General features: G+C 56.0%; 1 protein-coding gene across 3 annotated transcripts in view; it reads right to left on the reverse strand.

Annotated features, from left to right (window-relative positions):
• The window catches only part of PFKP (phosphofructokinase, platelet), a 52,063-nt gene extending 30,852 nt beyond the window's left edge, over nt 1-21,211 (reverse strand). Inside the window, exons 1-2 of one of the 3 annotated variants that reach the window (XM_087857765.1) lie at nt 21,024-21,211; nt 8,136-8,209 (exon numbers count right to left, since the gene is read on the reverse strand). In XM_087857765.1, the coding sequence (XP_087713891.1) occupies nt 8,136-8,209; nt 21,024-21,135 (186 nt within the window). In that variant the 5' untranslated portion in view covers nt 21,136-21,211. The remainder of the gene's footprint in view (nt 1-8,135; nt 8,210-21,023) is intronic. The other 2 variants (XM_045812972.2, XM_045812971.2) reach the window with 2 other exon arrangements.
• Between the last annotated feature and the right edge of the window lie 339 nt (nt 21,212-21,550).

Raw genomic sequence — 21,550 nt, forward strand, 5'->3', positions numbered from 1 at the left:
GCACTTCCGTAAACCTTACAGGGCGGGCGTTGTGCATTTTTAGCCCACTCCATATAAAGTACCGAGCCGTTGTGGTGTCACTGTGGAGGATGAGGGTGATGGGATGCAGGCCCGGCCTCTGGAAAGGGAGCTCTTAAGAGAGGCACTATCTACACGGGCCCCCGGTGTGAGCTCCCTCCCCAAGCAGAGAGGCTGCAAAGCAAGGCCTCCCTGCTTCTAAGTGAGTCCCAGGGATCTTCTGCAGAATATTAAAAACAGGTAGGGAGCCAGAGGATAGCTAGATGGCATGCAGACAGACAGAGGACAGACAGGAGGAGGAGTGAGCCTCGGGAATGCCTTTCGCCGAGTTCTGCAAACTCCCAGCTCCCGAAAAGAACGGCCCCGTCACTGCACACACGCCACGGCACTGCATGCTTCAGACACGGGCCCAGCACCCATCAGTCTGCGCGGTGCAGACTCCCAGCTCACTCCTAGGACGCGGGGTTGGCGGGGCACCACAGGGGAGTGGGCCAAGTCCAGAGCCTTGGCCACTGTGCAGACACGGACGTGGCCCCTACGCGGAGGCCTGAGGTCTTACCACCCAAGCCCGCGCACGCGGGGTTGAAGACGGGAGAAACCATTACTCGTGAGACCAGAAGGGCACGAGTACACCGGGCTGTCCCGGGCAGGGCGCTACCCACAGGCTTTGGCAAAAATGGGACATGAACACCCTCGACGCCCACAGCCACAGGAGTCATTTCTGCACACTCCACCGCGAGGTCAACAAAGCGACAAGGGGAAGGGGGCGCCCCAGACCCCACAGCGCTGACGAGGACACGGAGGCTGGGGGGGCCATCCCCAGCTTGTCGGGGGTTCTCTCCACTGCGAGTGGCTGTCAGCACCGGCCTGTGGATGATTCCAGCAGCTCATGCTCCCCGGACAAGCACCGTGTCCAGCTTCTGCCCCACAAGTGCCGTGCTGGGAGCACAAAAGTCCCCTCTGCCTTTAGGATTCTTGCTCGGCATTTAACAGTGACTTAATAAAAGCATTGATAAATCCCTTTGCTGCTGGGGCAGGAACGTGGAAAATTGTTCTGTAAATCGTGACACGTTATTTTGAAACGCAGAGCGTTCTCCGAAGATACTTCATGTCGTGTGGCATAGAGACCCACGGGAAAGCGAGCAATCAAGGGATTTTTTGTGATCCGTGCGTCCCCAGGACGCTCCGACCGCACGCCTGGGCAGGGCAGGAAGTGACTCATTCTCCCTTGCACACTCACGGCTCAGGCAACCCTTCAAAGTATCTCCCAACTGCAATTTTAAGCGGTCTTTCACTTACGAGGAAGTGGTTACTAAATTAAGACGACTGATTTTACACAAATGCACTGTAATTTGTAAATTCGGATGCGCTGTTGTCTGTGGAAGTCTCTTTGGAGGCTTGAGTGCTTTAATCCCAGCACAGCCAGAGCCCAAACTGTTTTCTAAAATTCTCCTCGGATTTTGCCTTCAGAGCCAGCTGGATGACTCACATAGGAGTAAAACCACAGAAAACCCTTCAAAGCCCCACTTAGTGTTCAACCTCGACTCACACTGCCTGCCTCGTTGATCCCCCTTCACAGGGTGAGCCCAGGAGGCCGTCACACACGCCGTCCCTTTGGTGACATCTGAAAACGTGCCACAGACTCTGAAATCAGTTTGACTTCTTGTCCGAAGTGGTTCTGAGCGATGGCAAAGTCAGTGTGGTCCCCCCAGTTTGTTCCTCTGGGGACAGTGCTGCATCCAGAGGTCATCGTGACCTGTATTTTTGGGCACCTGTTAAATCCCTTCTGAGGAGAGTCAGAGCTAGTCCCCCATGGGTGGCTTTCTCTTGTAAGAGATCTCATACTATGAATGGTTTCTGAATGAAAGGCCCAGAAGGAAATCACAGTCCTGAGCTATACGGCCAAGTGGGCTTTTCCCCTTGAACACTTAAGTCTGATGAGTGCACCTGTCTTCTCAACTTGATAGTGGTTTTTCCGCCTCTGATTTCCTGGATTACTGGGTCAACAACTCACTGTTTGAGCAGCTAACACTCCAACTACCAGCGGAAACAATCTACCGAGGATCGCGTCCTTCAGAAGTATTTTCTAGAGATCACGGCGACCGACACCAGAGACTTCTCCCCGGGCTTTGCTGCGTTGAGTAAATACTTGAGTAAATATTTTTGTTTTCCTGGCTTATTCCTTAATAAATTAAAGCATTCCACTTACAGAACTCGAGAGCCAGCACGTAGAGAGGTCAGCTCTGAACGGCTCGCACGTGTTAGAGCTGGTAAATGCCATCGTGCAAGACTAGGGGGCGTGGAGGAAGCAGGCACGGGTCCTCTGGGTGGGCAGCAGTTGTCAAAGTTCAGGAATCATGACTCTGTTCTGCTACAGCGAGTTCACTGCAGAGCCCGAGATCACACAGTCCTTCCCGCGCCCACATCCAGCCCCCGCTCGGCCCCCACCAGGACTCTTTGGGGCGCGGATGCCCTGGCTTCAAGAGCCTGACAGCCACCCCTGCTCAAGGACCCCATGACTTCAGGGACAATGCCTGCAGAGTCACCTCTGCACATGTCCCCGGTGAGAGGTGGTCAAACTCTGACCTTCCACAGTAGGTCAGAACATGTAAGGTCATGCACTTTGTGCTTGTGGAAACCTGACAACAGAGACCAGTGGGATCGGTGGACCCGCCCGGCTTTATCAGATTTCTGGACACCAAAGCTGCTAATATGATAAAACCCAAAGCCGCAGAGGGACACAGCAGGTGCGTACCCTGCAGGTCAGAGAGCCTGCTCGCTCACAGAGCCACACACCAGCCGCGCGGTGATCACTTACGGGCACAGGCGGGGAAGGAGGCCATCCTTTGGTGATTAAAGCACCGCAACAGTAACCAGCACGAGCCTGTGAAAGGCCCAGGGCACCATGCGGACTGTAGGAGGACCGGTCACAGAGCAGGCGCTCAGTCAGGGCTGATGCGGAGGGCGACCTCGGCTGGGTCCACTACCCAGCTGTGCACCAGCCACGGGCCCTGTGGGAATCAGCCCCAAAGGGCCAGGCCTGCTCCAGCTTGGCGGTCTACACCTCCCGGTCACCTGCAGACTGGTAACACTCCGCTGCACGTTCGGGCATCCTGTTCCTATTTTCAGACAGACGTTTTGTGGTTAAGCAGCTCTGACTTTAAGGAAGCGAAGATGCAGAAACTGTGATGTGTAAAGCCTCCAGCAGGTGGGACAGCGTGGTTCCAGTCACCGTGCCCGGCCTTCCCGGAACTTGGGGGAGGGGGGAGGCAGAGGCGGGACAGGTCAGAGCAGGGATCATAAACCAGTCATGCCCCCCAAAGGTCACCCTGGCAGCCAGGTCTGCTCTCCTCCCGTCAGGCGGTGTCGCCACCCAGCACGGCCCACACCGCCCAGCCAGCGGCCACCTCACACGACACACGGGGAAGCCCAGAGCCCAACCGCAACGGGAGGTCAGGCCAGGAGGGGAACCACCGCGTCTGCAAAAAGACCTGCCCAGCCTCCCTCTGTTGGAAAAGACGGGGTTTGGGTTTCTTTGTGTTTCTGCCACAAGCATGCCATTTCTGACTCTCAAAATTGTGAAAGTCAGCTCATCAGATCCGAGAAGTCACGTGCCCTGCGGCAGAGGGCTTCTGCTCGGAAGGAGAAAACGGTATTCATCTATTAGCGGACACATTAAAGCGTGTTTATCCGAGTATAAGTCAGCCCTGATGCCCAGGCCCAGCCCGCTGAGCTCGGTGGGAGGCTGGGGTCCAGACAGAAAGCCCGTCGGGGCCTCCGGGGCAAGGTCTGACCCTTCACCCGCGGCAGGACGCTGGCGAGGCCACATAGCGCTCTGACCCGCTCTGAGGCGGCCTCCGTAGAAAATTCTGACCAGCACACGCAGAGAGACTTGTTTTTAACACGACCGGCTGATGAACGTGAGGGGTACCACTCCAGCCTCCCTTCAAGGCTCCGAAGACGGGGCGATGGGCATGCCCAACGGGGAAGTGTTGTTTTAAAGAGGAAAGACTTTTCACGTTAGTCCTATTTAAAGAGCTGTAATTTTTTCCAACCTACAGAAAAACCTTCAGCTAGTAAGATTTTGAGCCCACAGATTGCATGAAATAGGACTGGCCTATCTCTGCCACCAAGATCACAGGAACAGAGAACTTAACAGATCTCCTCCCCCTGGTCCACCGAAAGCCAGGACGGTCTCCTGAGCACGCCCTTGTAACCATGTAGTGTCCTTGCCCTCACCGTCCCCAAGCAGCTAAAGATACTTGTCGGTCTCTAAGGAAAAGCCCTAGTCTAAAAGGAGAAAGATAAAAAAAAAAAAAGATCAACTGGCTCTGTCGGTGGAAAGAATGGGTTAATCCGCCACGTGTCCAGCCTCCCCAGACGGCGCCCTTGGGCTCGGCATGCACCACACGTAGACCTGCCCCAGATTTACGGCCTCTCCAGCTGCAGCCAGACGGCAGAAAGCCGGTGCCAGGCCCTCAGCAGAAATGCCAGTGTTCTCCCATCAGTACGCTTCCCACAAACTTTCTGCTGAGGAAAAAACCCTCAAATCCTTTGTTTACATAACACTAAAGTGTTTAACTGTTTAGGTGGGCCTAGGCAAGCTTAGAAATTAGACCGCCAATGAACACACGTGTGGGACAGATGGCTGAACGAGGTTTTAAAAAATAAAACCAAACATCTTCTCAATTCGAGCCCAAATAGGTCTCGGACGGCCATGCCCGACAGGGGTGAGTTTGCCCCCGCAGAGGACAAGTGCCAACGTCTGGAGACATTTCCGTCACGACTGTGAGGTAGGGGGTGGTCCTGGCCAGCACCCCCGGCCCCATCTTAGGGACAGTCACACGAGGAGGTACAGAGGAGTTAGGAAAAACTGGCAGGTCTCAGGTTTGGATTTCAGAGACAGGGTCATCGACATCCCTCACGAAGAGCAGAGGGTACTGCAAACTGTCTCCCAGGGCAAAGCCCGAGGGTCTGAGGCAGGCCGAGGACCACCCCCATGCAGCCGTGAAGAACAGGCCTGGTTCCCTACAGTTTCTCCTTCCCGGGGGAGGGGGAGGGGTGTCGCGAGAAGCATGGCACGCTCTCCAGACCAGTGACTTCAGTTCAAACGAGTCCAGCTCCAGGCCACTCCTGTTTGCTCCCCGTCTCTTCCTGGGGCCGAGCCACAGACTGTCCCCTCCGCTCTTCTCCCCACGCACCCTCTATCCTCCATCCAAGGCCCCAATTACCAGTAAACCAGTTATTATGAAGATACAGTCGCCCTGACCCTCAGTACCCTACACCCACATTCTCTCTGGCGCTTCCTGATGGAGAAGCTGCACAGACCCCCTGCGTTTCCCTGAAAGAAACGGGATCTGGGGGCGCCTGGGTGGCTCAGAAGTTAGGCGTCTGCCTTCGGCTGAGGCCATGGTCTCAGGGTCCTGGGATCGAGCCCCGCGTCCCCCTCCCTGCTGAGCGGGGAGTCTGCTTCTCCCTCTCCCTCTGCTGCTCTCCCTGCTTGTGCTCGCTCTCTCTCTCTGTCAAATAAATAAATAAAATCTTAAAAAAAAAAAGTGGTCAGGATGAAAGCGGGCCTCGGAAGGCAGGCCACCTCTCCCAGCGGACAATGGGATGGGTGCATCTGGTTTCTAGGTCAAGACTCCTCCGAAGAAAATCCAAGACGCTCTTCTGCTGAGGAACCCCCAACGTTCCTACGTGTGGGCGTGGCTGCTGTGTTCCAGCTCCATTCCTCAGCTGGGAATGCGTGAAGTCTGGTAACGGAAGTCCCACTAAATAGCCTATCTAAAAACCCCCAGAATACAGACCCAATAAAACCAACAGAAACACGTCTCAAGCCTGAAGGATTAACATCCACGTCCCTATGTCAGCTTCCACACCCAAAGATTGTGCACGCGCACAGGCCCACCCCCGGGCCCCCACGACACTCACACCAAGGACACGCCCGGCCCTCGGTTCAACGTGGGGCTTCCTGACCACGGCACTGCGAACACTGGGGCCAGAGCATGGATTCCTTGTCGTGGGAGCTGTTCCGGGCATGGCAGGACGCTGAGCCAAAAAACGTGTCCAGACATTCACGCCCCTGGGGGTAGATCCCACCCCGGTCAGAGGTTTGATGGGGCACGTGAGCTTTCTCCCCAGCCCCGCCGGTGACAGACAGACACAGACAAAGCAAACTGTCTTTTTCTAAAGAAACACGGGTCAGTTTCTTTCACTATGAAACACCGGATAGGACTTCCTTCCCTTCCCTCCCACACCCGCTGTCACCGCGAAGACCCAGCGGTGGCTGGTGACAGAGCGCAGCCCCGCGCACCACCACAGCGTCCCCAGCCAGGGTGACACGCACTGCGGGGCCCGCATGCTGTAAGCCGGGGGGGGGGGGGGTCCAGGCGGATCCGTCTTCAGCGGATCTGAAAACACGCTGTTAATTACAACACAAGAACCCAAGCTGAGGCTGCCCCAACCCCCTAAAGGTTTTTAAAACCACGTTCACGTAGGAACTGTGGTCAGGCCAGGGGGTGGCGGTCTCTGTCAGCTCTCAGGCAGAGGGCAACCCCTCCCGAAAATGGTATAAAATAAGATAAAAAGGCAGAGCGGTCTGTGTGCATGCAGTCTGCGGCAGTAGCAGGAACGCACACACGTGTGGACACCTGTCTGACGGTAACCACCGGCGGAGGGGATGGGGGAGCCGGGGGAGCCTGGGGAGCCTGGGGAGCCTGACGCTCCATCCGCACCGGTGAGCGGGCAGCTGGCGGCCAGCAGCCCAGGGCGGATGCCCACAGGCGCCACGTGACCCCAGAGAGAGCCACACAGAACAGGAGCAGACAACAGTCTGGAAATGCTTTGACTGGGCCCATCGTGTTAACATCGCCCAAAGCAGGCAAACACAACCCCCAAACTCAAGAACCACAGCTCAGAACAGCACACCAGAGCCCGGGGCAAAAAAAAACCCTCTTTCCAGCGAACGATACACAAACCATTACGTGGCCCACTAAGCACAGGCCTGTGAACAGCCACTGCCCAGAAGGAGTAAAGGACGGGGCAGCCAGCACCGGAACCCGCGCCAGCTCCCGGAAGGGGGGGTTAGGCCGGCGCCCCGCACATGGGACAGGCGCCCGGCGCCACCGCTTCTGGACCGGCTGGGGCCTGCAGGGGCTGGACCTGGTGTCAGACCCCTCATGAGGGCCATTCCCGGGCACTTGTCTGTCTGGGGATCAGGGTAATCCCAGACACCCGCGTAGGTCTTCTGCGCTAGGACGGTTGGAAAGCGGGGCGTGACCTACATAGTTCAGCCGACTGGGAGTGGAACGTGCCCGCGATGGGGATACCGCGGACACCGACGGGGTCGCTGCAAAGCGTGCGGAAAATGGGCACAAAACACATACAAAAGACATATCTGCTGTGGTTTTAATAGTGTCCAGATTCCCTTCCAGACTTTCACACGCAATCCTGGGAAGATTCCGAATGCAAAATACGAACGGTGGCTTTGCAGGAATCAAGCCATTTAAAAAACATACGCGCTTCTTTCCGTGTTTTTGGCTTTATCAGATTTCATAAATTTAAAAAGTAAATAGAAACTATTTTTTCCTGGTAGTTTTTGAAATAACTAGCATGAGTCCAAACTGCACTGGCACCTTCCCTCCAAACCTGGCTTACTTCTCCGAGGTCAGGACCCCGGGAGACGTCTGGGGCCGCTGTCTTGTTTCAGGTGGTTGGTCTCGAAGTTAACACACAGAAGGTGGTTAGGGAGGTGGTCTGGGTCATGATGAAAAGCTCAAAATGGCCGCTTTACCTCAACGCTGATTCAAAGTCACCCCCGTATTAAATGAATATATCACTTCCATAGGGAAGGAGGACTACAAATAAATACACTAATCCCATGAGACCATTTTGTGCCCCGTGGGCTCTCCCCTCCCCCCACCCTCCCTGCCACAGAGCTCAGACCTGCACGTAGACCAGGGAGCGCCACCCCCTCCCCGCGCCCCTGCGGGACCCCCGGCCCCTGGGGCCCTGGCTTGGCCTGGCCTGAGCGTTCCCAACCGGGGCAGCAGCGCCCGGGCAGGCGCAAGGCACAGGTCCCCGAGTCAGAGAAAGCAGGCGGGAGACGCGACACTGACCTCATAGATAAAGTACACTTTGGCCCCCACGTAGATTCCCATGCGCACCACAGCTCGGACAGCGGCGTTCATACCTGCGGGAGGAACAGGGACAGCGGTCAGCGACCAGGCCGGGCAGTTCTGACGCTGCCACTGGACCCGCTGGGACAGCGGTGAACCGCGTGCCCACCCAGAAGGCTCCTCGTGGGGACGACGGGCCTGGTGCATCCCTCTGGGGTCAATGTCACCTTAGAGTCGCGGCAGGCAGAGTGGGGCGCCAACCCGCGGGGGGGGGGGGAGGCAACACCACCCGCTAGGCACCAGAGGGGACGGGTGTTCATGTGCCGTTAGGCCAACTCAAATTTATATGGAAAAGGACAATTTCGGTGATTTGAGGAGAAGATGAAAGAAAAATACATAATTTCATTAGCTACCGAGGTAAAACCATTTTTTTTAAAGACTTTTTTATTGGTTTATTTGACAGAGAGAGACAGCCAGCGAGAGAGGGAACACAAGCAGTGGGAGTGGGAGAGGGAGAAGCAGGCTCCTAGCAGAGAAGCCTGATGTGGGGCTTGATCCCAGAACGCCGGGATCACGCCCTGAGCCGAAGGCAGACGCTTAACGACTGTGCCACCCAGGCACCCCATAAAACAATTTTTTCATCAATGGCCTTAAATTCAAAATAAGTCATGCTGTTTTATTAAAAGAAAAATTAAACCAATATACTATAAACAATACCTACTCGAGAGAAATCTAGGGCATTTTTCACACTTTCCCAGGGGCTGTTACTTATTAAAAGTGGCTTTTTTTTTTTTAAGATTTATTTGAGAGAGAGAGTATGCAAGAGAGAGAGCATGAGCGGGGTGAAGGGCAGACGGAGAAGCAGACTCCCCACTAAGCAGGGAGCCTGACATGCGGCTCCATTCCATGACCCCGGGATCATGACCTGAACCAAAGACAGATGCTTAACTGACTGAGCCCCCCAGGCGTCCCGAAAAGCAGCTCTGTGCAACATGGTCTTGTGTGTCTGCTACACTCCATTCTCTCTCCCCAGGAGCCCCACTTTTGAACGGCCCATCTGGGCTATGCAACCAGCGTTGAGACCAGGTCTGGATTTCACCCCTGCAGAATCCTGTGTCATCACCGCGGCTAAAAGGCCGTTGAGGACACAGTCCCTACCCTCCAATGCACAGTGCCTGGGGTTCAGGCAAACTCCCAGCACACACCCACCCCACAGCTCCAGTCTGCCTTCTCCACGAGTTTTTATTTCAGAAACCAACGTCAGGACTGAAGATGCTGGAGAACACGGGCCACGAAGTAAAGGCCACTCCTGCTAACGGCACACGGAAGGCGCCGTGGCTGCCAGGAGGGTAACAGACACAGAGCCTCCATTCGTGTGTACGGGAACGGTAAATCTGCTAAGATGGGCAGAAATGTTCACGTAGCATGGACGCTGGTCTGAGATACAAGAAAAGGCCGTCGGCTCTCGAAGGCGCGGAGTTTGAAAGGCTGCCGTAGGCCCATAGCTGGACAAGCCGCGGACCTTAGCAGTCAGTCCACGGTTCATGCACGGTGAAATCTACAAGGATGCGGATGTGTGTGTCCGAAGTCTCATTACTTATGTTCAAACCATGCTTAGGACACGGAGACTTTGAACGACCTACCGATTAACAGGTGTCCTCCCTCCAGACCCTCCAACTCTACAATCAGCTCCTGTGAGCCCTCACGCCCCTTTCCTCTGCATGTGTTCCCGCTCTCGCCAGAGGCACAGCTCTCGGGCTCACGCCCAGTACACACGCCCTCCACAGCCCCTGCCCGTAAAACTGACATTTCTCCTGACATTTGCCCGGAATCCTGCCATGTCCCTCTAACATTATCCACGCAGCGGCTGGAGTGACTTGAAACAGTTTTTTCTCTTTGGTTAGTTATTACATAATTTATAAATACATTCTTACTGCTAAAAAAAAAAAAACAGATTCTGGAACAGACAAAACTATGGAGACAGTAAAAAGATCAGGGTTGCCAGGGGCTGGGCGCAGGGGAGGTAGTGATGCTATTCTCCCTGGTGCTCATGGTGGATGTGAGTCATTCCACATCTGCAAACCACCAGCAGTGACTCTGGCGGAAACTATGGGCTTTGGCGGGGGAGGGGGGTCAGGGCAGCTTCACCGGTTGTAACACACGTGCAGCAAGGTGGGGATGTGGACGGGGAGCTGTGCACCTGTGCGGCAGGGCTCCATGGGCACTCTTTGTACCTTCCACTCAATTTTGCTATGAAACAAAAACCGCTCCAAAAAAATAAAGTCTTGGGCGCCTGGGTAGCGCAGTCGTTAAGGCGTCTGCTTTCGGCTCAGGGCGTGGTCCCGGCGTACCGGGATCGAGTCCCACATCGGGCTCCTCCGCTGTGAGCCTGCTTCTTCCTCTCCCACTCCCCCTGCTGTGTTCCCTCTCTCACTGGCTGTCTCTCTGTCACATAAATAAATAAAATCTTTAAAAAAAATAAAAATAAAAATAAAAAAAATAAAGTCTTAAAAAAAAAATCGGGGTGCCTGTCTGACTCACCCAGAGGAGCCTGCAACTCGAGATCTCTGGGCTGTGAGTTCGAGCCCCACATGGAGTGTAGAGATTACTTAGAAATAAAATCTTTTTTTTTTTTAAGATTGTATGTATTTATTTTAGAGATAGAGAGTGGGGGCAGGGGCAGAGGGACAGAGAGAATCCCAAGTAGACTCCCTGCCCAGCGTGAAGCCCCACCCCAGGTAGATCTCAGGGTCCTGAGATAGTGACCTGAGCAGAATCCAAGAGTCAGACCTTTAACTGACTGAGCCACCCTGGCGCCCCAGAAATAAAATCTTAAAAATATATACACACAACATAAAAGCTGCCCCACGTTCTTTCCCCTTGTCCACCCCCTGGAGCCAGCCACAGGAGCCCCGTAGAGACGCAGTACCATGCTGCTGCATTGTCCTGGCAGCAGCCAGAGTGGTTTGCCAGATCAGCCTCCAGGAGCACGAATACGCCCAGGTTCCCGCCCCGGATTCTATGGGGCCTGCACGCATCACCCCAATCTGCAGGGAGAGATCTTCCACCGGGGGACTGCTCCTACCTGTTCCCCCACCCCCACCCAATGCTCATCCTTGAACCTCATGGCCGTCTACACAGCACACTCGTCTACACAGCACAACCCACAGCTCCCCCAGGACAGCAGCTACAGAGCTGGGGGATGCTGTCTCTTGACCTCGAGACGGGGCTCCTGACCTCCAGAAAGACCTCCCTGTGAGCCCCCCACCCACTCCTCTTTCCCCTGGGAGAGCTCCCCGCGCCTGTGTGTGCGCTGGGTGGGGGGCGGCCGCAGGTATGCGGCGTTAGCGCATCTGCGGGCGGACGTGCGTGTGTCTCCACGGCCGGTCCCCTCCACGGCCGGTGCCGTGCGCACGCAGCCTCGCCGCAGCCCTTAGCGGGATGGAGAGACACAGCTGCTCACGGTCCCTTCCGACAGACTCCAGGATCCTTGGACTCGCTCTGTGCCACTGACCCGGGGAAATTAACCCCAAACGCTCAACCACACCGACACGGTCACCAGGTGACAAACATGATTAATACCCGACCTCAGGCCTTGGCCCTCCCAAGCACCCCTTCTTTACAAGGACACAGCTCCAGAGGGTCGTGCCTAAAGGCACGATAAATGGGGGGAGGAAACTGTGACAAGGACACGTGACGCAGAGGGGACGCCCAGGAGACCCGTCCTGGAAGGTCCGCACACCCTCACACCAGCTCCGCGCCTGACTCCCACCCCAGCCTCTTGGGGTGACCCTGCGCTCACCTGGGAAGGGCTGATCACCAGCAGCACTGGGTGTCCCATCAGCCCTGGCAGAGCCCCCAGAGGGCGGTGGGGCTCTTCCCAAGGACAGGGACAGAGGAGCCTGAGCTCAGCATCTTCTGCAAGTTCCCCAGGAGGGCGAGCTGCAGCAGGACATCCTACCAACTACCTCCAAGCCTCCCTCGGCTTTCATTTAAAGTGAGTGCAGAGTTAAACCAGCTGGCCCCTTTCCGCAGCTGGGGCCAGCCCTGGGAGTGGGGCCTGGGGAGATGTGCCTCCAGCTCTGGGGGGGATGGATGCTCAGGGGAAGCCTGTGGGGTCCGAATCCCCCAGGAGGGGTGAGGAAGTCAGGCTCAGAGCAGACAAAGGGATAGCAGGGGAACAGAATTAATAAAGGGCACAGCTGGAGCATAGACCTTGGTCTCCGTTGTATTTTAACTTAAAAGACCAGCGAAATCCCTCTGGTACAATGGCTGCACTTAGAATCTCCGAAGGGAGCCCTGAGCCTGCTGGGCCCCAATTCTGGGTTTCATTGTTTGGGGCAGGGTCTGCTGGGTTTGCCCAAGCTCCCTGCGAATGGGGTGTAGGGCTGGGCCCTGCGGGTGGACACCTTCCAAGGAGGGGACCCTGGAGGACAAAAACCAAGCACAACTGAGAACGCCCCATGCCCCCCCCCAACTTCCGTCACACACAGTTTGGACAATGGGCTTCGTTCCTCGTGCTTTTGCTTCTGTTTTGGTAGCCAGATCTGGGAATTCAAACAACTCTCCTAATTATTACCAGGGGAAAATGTAATCCTGCTACCAAGTCCGAATCTTATTTGGAAAGTAACCTCATCGTCGTCACTGGCAAAAATTTAGACCCTGGCCTACAGGGAATGGAGAGGCTGGTTACGGGAACCAAAAATGAACGAACCTTGAAAAAATGAGGGAGCAGCTGAGTGGGAACTGTGTGATTGATCAGTACCTCAAATGCGACGGACAGAACAGGTCATTAAACCTTTGTCTTGATTTTACATATCTGCTGCTTCTTACTAAAATATCCTGCAGGGAAGAGCGGCCATTAAGATCATTCCTTCCTGAATTAAAATACAAACTTACAATGAATCATGGAACACTACATCAAAAACTAATGATGTACGGTATGGTGACCAACATAAAGAATGAAAATTTTTAAATAAATAAATAAATAAATAAATAAAAATAAATGAACGAGTGAAAAAAAGGAATTGTTCAGTCACTATACTGTGTATCTGACACTAATAGGAAACTGCATGTTAACTATACCGGAATGGAAACAAAAACTTAAAACATAAAAAAAATTAATAATAATTTAAATTTTAAAAAAAAGATCGTTCCTTCCCTGAGGTCACGGAGTGCAGTGGACCTGTTTCCAAATGCCTCCTGAGATCTGCTCTGATGACATTTAACCTTGGAGTAATCTGTAAGAAGCAAGGGATATGTTGATTCTAATAAAATAATGGGGGCTCGTTCTTGTTTCCTATGTAATCTGAAGAGTACAGTCTCCTTACTTAACCCTTTCGCCGTCTGGGGCTATTTACCCCTGCTTATCACCATTCCCTCGCTAATGTCCGTACTTAAATTTTTTTTGAAAAATAAAGTCAGGTTGTTCGGTTGCCTTACTGGCTTCCCCCTGAAATTGTGTCGTTCTCGGTTTTGTACCAAAGCAAAGATGTCAGCATGTGTCACAGACACACGTATGGCTCCTAAAGTGCCCGGTAGCAGCTTCCCCATTCAGTAATGTAGGTCGGAGGGGAAGAGGGTCCCAAGGAGCTCTGTGTCCGGATGCCCGCTGCCCCGCAGATCAGAAACAAGCCAAGCGTCTCTGCATCTGTACCACCCAAGTCACTGAGCTCAGAAAAGTCAGAGGGAAGCTTGAGATGGGCCTGCGAGGGGAGTGGCACCCATCCGATGCACAGGGATGGGGCCCCTTCTCTCTGCCTCACTGACGGAACAGTCACCGATGAGCACACACGCCGCACCCAGCGGAGGCAGGGGCTAAGAACACAAAGCAGAGCAGGGCTGGGGAACTGGGCGTGGGGTCCTGTGGGGTTCTGTGGGGCGCGGGGAGGGAGCTAGCCAGGCCTCCTCCAGAAGCCCTGATGACAGAGAATGGAAGAAGCCAGCCGAGGGGACATCTGGAAAAGAAGGCCCTGCACGGGCCACGTGGGAGTTCGCCGCCACACGCTGCATCCCAGCGTCCACTGCGTGGCATCCGAGCTTCAACACAAACACTGGATAGGGACCCTGTGAATACCAGCTGCGATGGCCATCCAGGTGCCGAACCCCACGGTGCCTGGGACGACCCTGGCCCCAGAGATGCGTGGTGTCAGAGTGAGGGCGGACTGCGGGGCTCAGCATGGAAAAAAAGAATGTGGGGTGTCTTACTGATGATCTTTACACCGATGAGGGATTGAATACTAGGTTGGATAAAATATACATTTACAATCAACTGTTTTCATGTGGTGACAGGATAAAGTTACACACGTAAGGGGCTTCGAACGCGAGCCTTGTTCTCCCGCACAGCGTGGGACCCCGTTTTGAATCTACTCTGTAGCAGGGGTGTATCTTGCCGCGGGAATCGCTGCAAAGCTCTTTGTAAAAGGGGATGACTGTTCCCTTCCAGGGACCTAACGTAGCCAAGTTCCTGCTGATGGGTTTTCGCTGGTCTTCCCACTGCTCACTAGTGTAAGCACTGCTGTGAAGAACATTCTCTCACCAGCCTACCTGCTTCCACCTCTGCTCCCGTTCCCCGCATTTCCTCCTGCTGTCCAGAGGAGCAAACCCACCCCACACCTCTGGACGTCACAGGGCACCCTGCCGCAGGCGCCCCAGCCTCACCCCTGCAGCCCTCCAGCTACCGCCCAATCCTGCTCCCCGTGAGACCCTAAATGTGGGCTTCCCACCCGACCCCTCCTGGCCACGCCACAAAACTACCCATATCAGAAGCAGCCAGTGCCTGCAGTGGCCTCCCTGCTCCCACCAGGTGAATCCAAAGTCCTCACTGCCTGCGCCTCCCCACAGCCTCACCCATCTGGCCTTGACCTCCTCCTCCCAGGCCCTGTACATACGTGGCCCCCGCCAGGCTGCTTTGCCCCAGCACACCCCTCAGCCCCCGGTGGGTTGTGGGTCGGGTGGAGGGTCCCTGACCACAGGTGCCTGGGCCTTCCAGAAACAGGGGCTCTTTCCCAGGTCTGGCTCGCTTCCAGCCCTCAGTGCCAGCTCCCTGAGAGATGTGGGTCCTCTGTCTGCCAGAGGCACGACTTCTCACCTCAGCGGTCACTGTTCCTTCATCGGTGGGATGGTGACATGAAAAGGGGAGCCAAACCATAGGAATGTTAACCCAGAGCTGAACCAGTCACCCTACACCACTCTCCCGACCATTTTCTGGCCAAAAGAAACGTCCAGCCAGGTCACTCATTCACACCTTTTTATACAAGGGATCCTATGTTAATCAACCTTCCCAGTCAAGGTCAGTCCTTATCAAGGTCAAAAAGCCATGCTATGAAACGACCCCATGCACCCAGGACGCAAGCGTGGTGCTGGGCCGACCTGAGGGACTAGATGTGATTCTCAGGCCCCCACTAGACCCAGACCCACAGACTCAGAACGTGTAACTCAGGAAGACCCCTCGGCAGCGGCTACGCAACCAGGAGGGAGGAAGCTCGTGAGCCCCCAGGGCAGCAGGGCTAACGGGGACCTGAGCCATGTGCTGCCCGTTCTCTTCTGCACCTCCTAGGGTCCTCCTCCTTCCACTGAAGACATGCACTGGAGAGAAGGGAAGAGGAAAGGGGAGAAAGGAGGGAGGAGGGGAGAGGACTGCGGTTCAGTGACTCTGTGTCCTTCATTTTGCAAATGAAGAATGGAGGCCCTGCCCACCGCCAGCAGAGAGAACCAGGAACCAGGACCTATTAATCAGTGTCTTGACTCTCGAGGCGCTTCTCTGCCCCACGCTTTGCTGCTTCTTGTCTTGACAAGCACAATTACTGTAATTCCCAGCATGCTAAGTATATGGTGGCGAAGATGCACGGGTTAAAGGGGCAGGGGGAGGGCACGGGGCTTCCTGGCAGGTGCACTGCGGCAAATAAGAATGGAGCACCGTGCCAGGCCCACTTTTTCTCAACAGAGACCACCTGTTCCTTACCCAAATACATCTTCCCGACCTAGTTACAACGGCACTCGGTGTACGGTTTGGTGTCCCAACATTTGCCTTTACCACATTGCTGGCCTCCAAGTCTCTAACGGTGATTGCTTCTGACGGCTCATCAGGTTGGTGCAGCGTGTCCCATGGGCCCCAATTCTCCCTGATGAAAGGTTTCAGTTCTGAACCGAAGCTGTTTGCTCCCCCCCAAGGCAGGATTGAGTTTTTCTGAAGATGACGAAGTGTCTAGCTTCTAAGAGGTGCCTAGCTGTGCCACGCAGAGTGTGTGCGTTACAGCAGAGGGCTTAGCGGCTGACTGCCCACGGCATTCACAGGGTGAGCGCTGAATTTCGAACACGCGGCCTCCTAAACGCAACCGTGCTTGCTGAATCAATTACTAAATTTTACATGGAAAAGAAGTCCCCTCACTATAGAATGTAGCTGTGCAGAGTTCCAGGACAGTAAGGGGCCCCCGAGTCGGGGGAGACGAGATGTCCAGTGCCCCCCCCCCCCCGCCGTTTCCCTCTGCACTGAGCTGGGCTCTGCAGCCAACACAGCTCCAGGCGAGCACAGAAGGAACCCGCACAAGCGGGACCCCAGGGCCGTGTTCCAGCAATACGCGGTCAGTGGCGGAACCGCCCTGTGCCCGGGGTCCAGCCATTAGTGGCAGTAGAGCTCCAAGCTTTCAGGCATTAGCCTTTCCCAGATACTGCTCTGCAGATAAAAGAGTGCTTTTGATTAGTGAAGGTTCAAGTCCCTGAAATGACATAATGAGGAAAGGAAGGAGCCAGTACCGCAGTCACCTGGCATTTCATGAAAGCGAGATTCAGGGGAGCCGTCCAGCAAACCTCTGAGAGCCTGCCTCGCGCCACATACCAGGCCGGACTCGAGACACGCACGGAGGGACGCCCTCCCGCTGTCTGTCGTCTCTGCGGCCGCACGGCCCGGCCCCTCTACCGCTCAGAACGCGAGGAAACCAGTTCCCCGCCAAGCCCGCTTGCTCCCGCATGAACGGAGAACAAGTCAGCACGCACCTGCGTAGCGCCCGCCACCAGCGAACGTCAGTGCTTCTTGAGGCTCTTTCTTAAGACTGACAGAGACTCAGTTTATGTGAGCTCTGGATACTGTGTTCACGTTTGCTTTGCCTTAGGCCAAAGAGGACTTTATAGCCTCGCTGCCCGCAAGGGGCACTCAATTTCTCCACCTTCTCATCTGCACCGGGCTGATCCCACAGTCTGTGTCTACGCCCATGAATCATTTTTGGTGGATGACACAATCTTGCTGGAGGGTGGCTACTTAGTCATGGAAAGGCTGTCTGTCCAGCAAGGTGGAAAATCAGTTTAAACTTGCAGACATTCCTTGTGACAGCAGAAGAAACCCAAAGAAGGAGAAAAATAATTAGCCCTAGATTTAGTCTTCCTTAGTGGACAGGGCTGGGGCAGGAGGAATAGAGATGCAGGATTTTCTTCTTTTGTTTTTTAATAGGTACTGAATTTGACTGGAAAACTAAGGGCTTCATCACTCTGGTATCAAGTGTCGCATGGCTTCGGCTAACCTAGTGCTATCCCTGTAAAAAGATGTTTTCTGCTCCACTACCAAAGGTGTTGAAAAATCATCTGGGGGCACCTGAGCGGCTCAGTGAGCTAAGCATCCGACCCTTGATTTCTTTTTTTTTAATTTTTTTTTAAAGATTTTATTTATTTGACAGAGAGACAGCCAGCCAGCGAGAGAGGGAACACAAGCAGGGGGAGTGGGAGAGGAAGAAGCAGGCTCTCAGCAGAGGAGCCTGATGTGGGGCTCGATCCCAGAACGCCGGGATCACGCCCTGAGCCAAAGGCAGACGCTGAACAACTGAGCCACCCAGGCGCCCCCCCCCCCACTCTTGATTTCAGCTCAGGTCATGATCTTAAGGTCTTCTAAGACCTGATCTAAGAGTCAGACTCTACGCTCAGCAGGAGTCTGCTTGGGATTCTCTCTCCCTCTCCCCCACTGCCCCTCCTACCCCCCCTCTGTAATAAGTACATACATACATAAATAAAATCTTTAAAACTTGGACTTTCACTTTACAAGGCCCCTGAAGAGCATGGCCTACTGGAAAGTCCTGGACTGACATCCGACAGAAGTTGGTTTAAATCCTGCCGACTGCCACACAGGAGCTGTGTAACCCAACCAAGTCACTTATGTCTTTGTGGGTCTTTCTCCCCACCTCCAGAACAAAGACATACATACCTGGGAGCAATGTGACCAGGCCTGTAAAGCTCCCGGGACACAAAACGTGCCCAATAAATTGTGCTCACCACCATCACCCCCGCCGGGGGAATTTGACCAAAATTTCACAACTGACATTAAGCCTTGCATATGCTCCCCTAGATCTTAGGTAGGAGCAAGACGGTCCCTATCGCAGGGAAAATCAAGTGCTGACAGAATTTGGAGTCAGGATACAAATGGCAAAAAAGCTGAGCATCTCAGACAATATCTCTGGGAATGACCTTGTCAAGGTGTTGCTGCTAAGACCAGCCCCTCTGAGCACGTGTCCAGACGAGCTTTCTCAGAAGGAAATGGGTCCAGATGCTCCATCAGGTCTAAGACAGGACAAAAAAGCAGGAGATCGTGCTTTGCATGAAGTCCAAGAAAAACCCCAAGTCAGAGGCCTCCCCTCCACCTGGGGTGAAATGCCCAGAGCACAGGGGCTCTCCCTGGGCCACCCCAGATGTGCCAGCTCAGATCATCAGGCCTCCCCCGCGGCCCTGACGCTAACAGAGCAGGCTTCTCATGTAATCTGGGTTCTCGGAGTAGCCTCTTCCACTGACCAGCAGACGTGGGCCTCGTGCCTCTATCAGAGCCACTCACAAGTGGCTGAGCCAGGCCAACTAACAGAAACGCTGATTCTGTGGGTTACACCATCATCTCCAGTGCAGCTCCTCATTCACCAGGTAGCCGAGCACACTCTTGGGCAGAGATTCCAAAGAGTGACCCATAAATATTTTTTTCAACAGACACAACACCTTAACTGTAAAATAACCTTGAAACTCTGGCCTTGAAGCCTGTGGTTTTAGAGACTAGTTCCTCTTCCTGTGCCACCGTTGTTTTCCCTTTCAGGGCAGATTAAGATTCACACAAGATGCTTCCTAATTTGTGCCAAGGCAGGTCTCCAAGACGCATGTGCTTTTCACGCCGTGTGACAGGAAAGCCTCTCTTAACCCCACCACGACCCCACCAGGGCTCCACGTGGCACACCTTTAGGTGTTCACTGAAGTCACGTGGGCGATGTCCCCGGTTTCACTGTATTTCCCCAATCCGGGCCAATCCGGGCCTTGGCTCTATCACAACATTTTCCTTCTCCGGAATGTTTATACCGGGGCTCCCTTTACTAGAAACCAGATCAGACAGAACAGCCTGGCTTCCCTCGCAGACGCAAAGGGGGCCCGTGGAGTGGGGGCGGTGACTGGCGCCGCAGTCGCCGCCCCCAACAGGACGAGGCGGGTCTCGCCAGGGACTCACGCTCTGGGGACGCTCTGGGGACGCTGCAGGCGCTGGAATGCCTTCCCCTCACCTACTGCGCGCTTTGCGCGCCAGGTGCCTAGGAACAAGGGCACAGGGTGCGCGGGCGGCGACTGGCCGGGCATCACGTAGACGCGCGGCGGGCGGGGCTGCGGCCACAGCGCCCCAACCTGCCGCCCCCGCGCCAGCCCCGCCCGGCTCAAGGGCGAGGCAAGGTCACGCGCGCGGTGGGCGGTGGGCAGGAGGTGAGGGCGCCGGGCGCAGCACCTGCGCATCCCTCCACCTGGTGTGGCCTGGAAACCTGGAAAAACCAGGCACCGGGGGTAGGAGGAAGAGGAGGAAAGAAAAACCTAACCCAGCTCGGGGAGGCGTCTCCAGCCTGGGCGATCTTAGGCTCCAGGGACGCATCCGCCGGCAAAGCGGTGATCCACTTTCTAGCGGGCGGCCCGCCCCATCCAGGGATTTACCTGGATCAGGAAACCCCACCGCCTGGGATTCCCTGTGGCCCCACGTGCACCCAGCGCCAGGGGCCCAGGCGTGGCCATGTCACCCCCTCCTTTAAATTTCAGTACTCTCTTTGGATGTGCGCGGGCCCTGGGCTTGGGTCCCCTTCTCCCCCAAATCTGCCTCCACATGGTGGGGGGAGGTGGGCTGGAGTCCGCGCCCCGGGCGCTGGTGACGTTCCGGAGTCCCCGCTTCCTGGTCCTTCCCAGCCAGAGGAGGCTGGCGGGGCGGGCCTAGTGACCCACTTCAGTTTTCTGTTTTGTCAGGAAAGCGGCGGAAACCTTTTAAAAAGTCTCCAGCGGAAACCCGGCCGCTGGGCATCCCTGGCAGGGTCCCCTCGCGCCCCCCGCCGCACCCCACCATGCAACAGCGGGGACCCCGCCCGCGCCGCGCGACGGACGCCGATCCGCAGGACGCGTGGCGGGGACCCAGCCGTTGTTTCCACCCGGTGGGGGGCGGGGTGCGGGCGATGTGGGGGCCGCGGCATCCAGGTGGCCGCGCGGCTCCTAAGCTTCCCAGGGGCGTCGGCCCCACCCTGCGACTCGGACGAGAAATGACCTCCGAGCGCCGTCCAGGAGACCCCACCGCCAGTCTCAATTTAAAAACTGAACGCGGAGGGGGAAAATTAATTGATCTTCCTGATAAAGGATCCTAAGGCCACATTCTTCCCTCCTCCTGCTCCCCCACCCCCCGCAGCGACTCCTTCTGAGGCTGCACCGCCCACTCCTGCCCCGGAAGGTACCCCTGCGGTTCCCGGGCCCCGGGGTTTCTCCCCCACCCTGCTCTGATCCGCAGGACCCCCTCCTCCTCGCTTCTTCCTGGGGCTCCCATCGCTTGTCCCCGCTAGCCCCGGGTACCCCATCCCTTCTTCCCGGTCCCTCCTCCCATCACTTATCCCCCGGCCCGGTCAGGCGGCCGCGCACCTTGGGCATCCCCGCCGCTGGTCAGCACTCCGATGGCCTTGCCGGCCCCGGAGAGGTGCTCCAAGCACTTTCGGAAGAAGACCTTGCGGTTGGCGAGATCGTCGTCGTCCATGGCGAGCAGGCCGAGACAGTGCTGGGGCGGGTGCTCAGCAGGCAGTGCCCCCGCCCGCGCCGCAGCGACTTAGAACCGTCCGCCCCGCCCGCTCGGCGCGCGCCAATGGGCGGCCAAGGGCGGGCTCCAGGACGCGGGGGCCGGCCGGCGGGGCGGGCGGGGCTGGGGCGCGCCACCGGCCAGTCGGGGAGCTCGTCGGGTGATGGGGCATCCAGGGTTGGGGAGCGCCGCAGTTGGGGGGGGAGGTACGAGAGGAGCGGGAGCTTCCGGCGCCGAAGGTGGGCGGGAGTAACGTAGAGGGGGAGCGCCACAGGTGGGGGTGGGGGGAGCTGATGGTCGCAGAGAGGGAGTGCTGCAGGCGGGTGCAGCGCTGGTGGGAGGAGGATCAAGCAAGGTCCGCTAGGGAGCACCCCGG

The sequence above is a fragment of the Ursus americanus genome, chromosome 31, assembly GCF_024610735.1.
Source record: "Ursus americanus isolate L20-20 chromosome 31, mUrsAme1.1.p, whole genome shotgun sequence".
NCBI lineage: Eukaryota > Metazoa > Chordata > Mammalia > Carnivora > Ursidae > Ursus > Ursus americanus.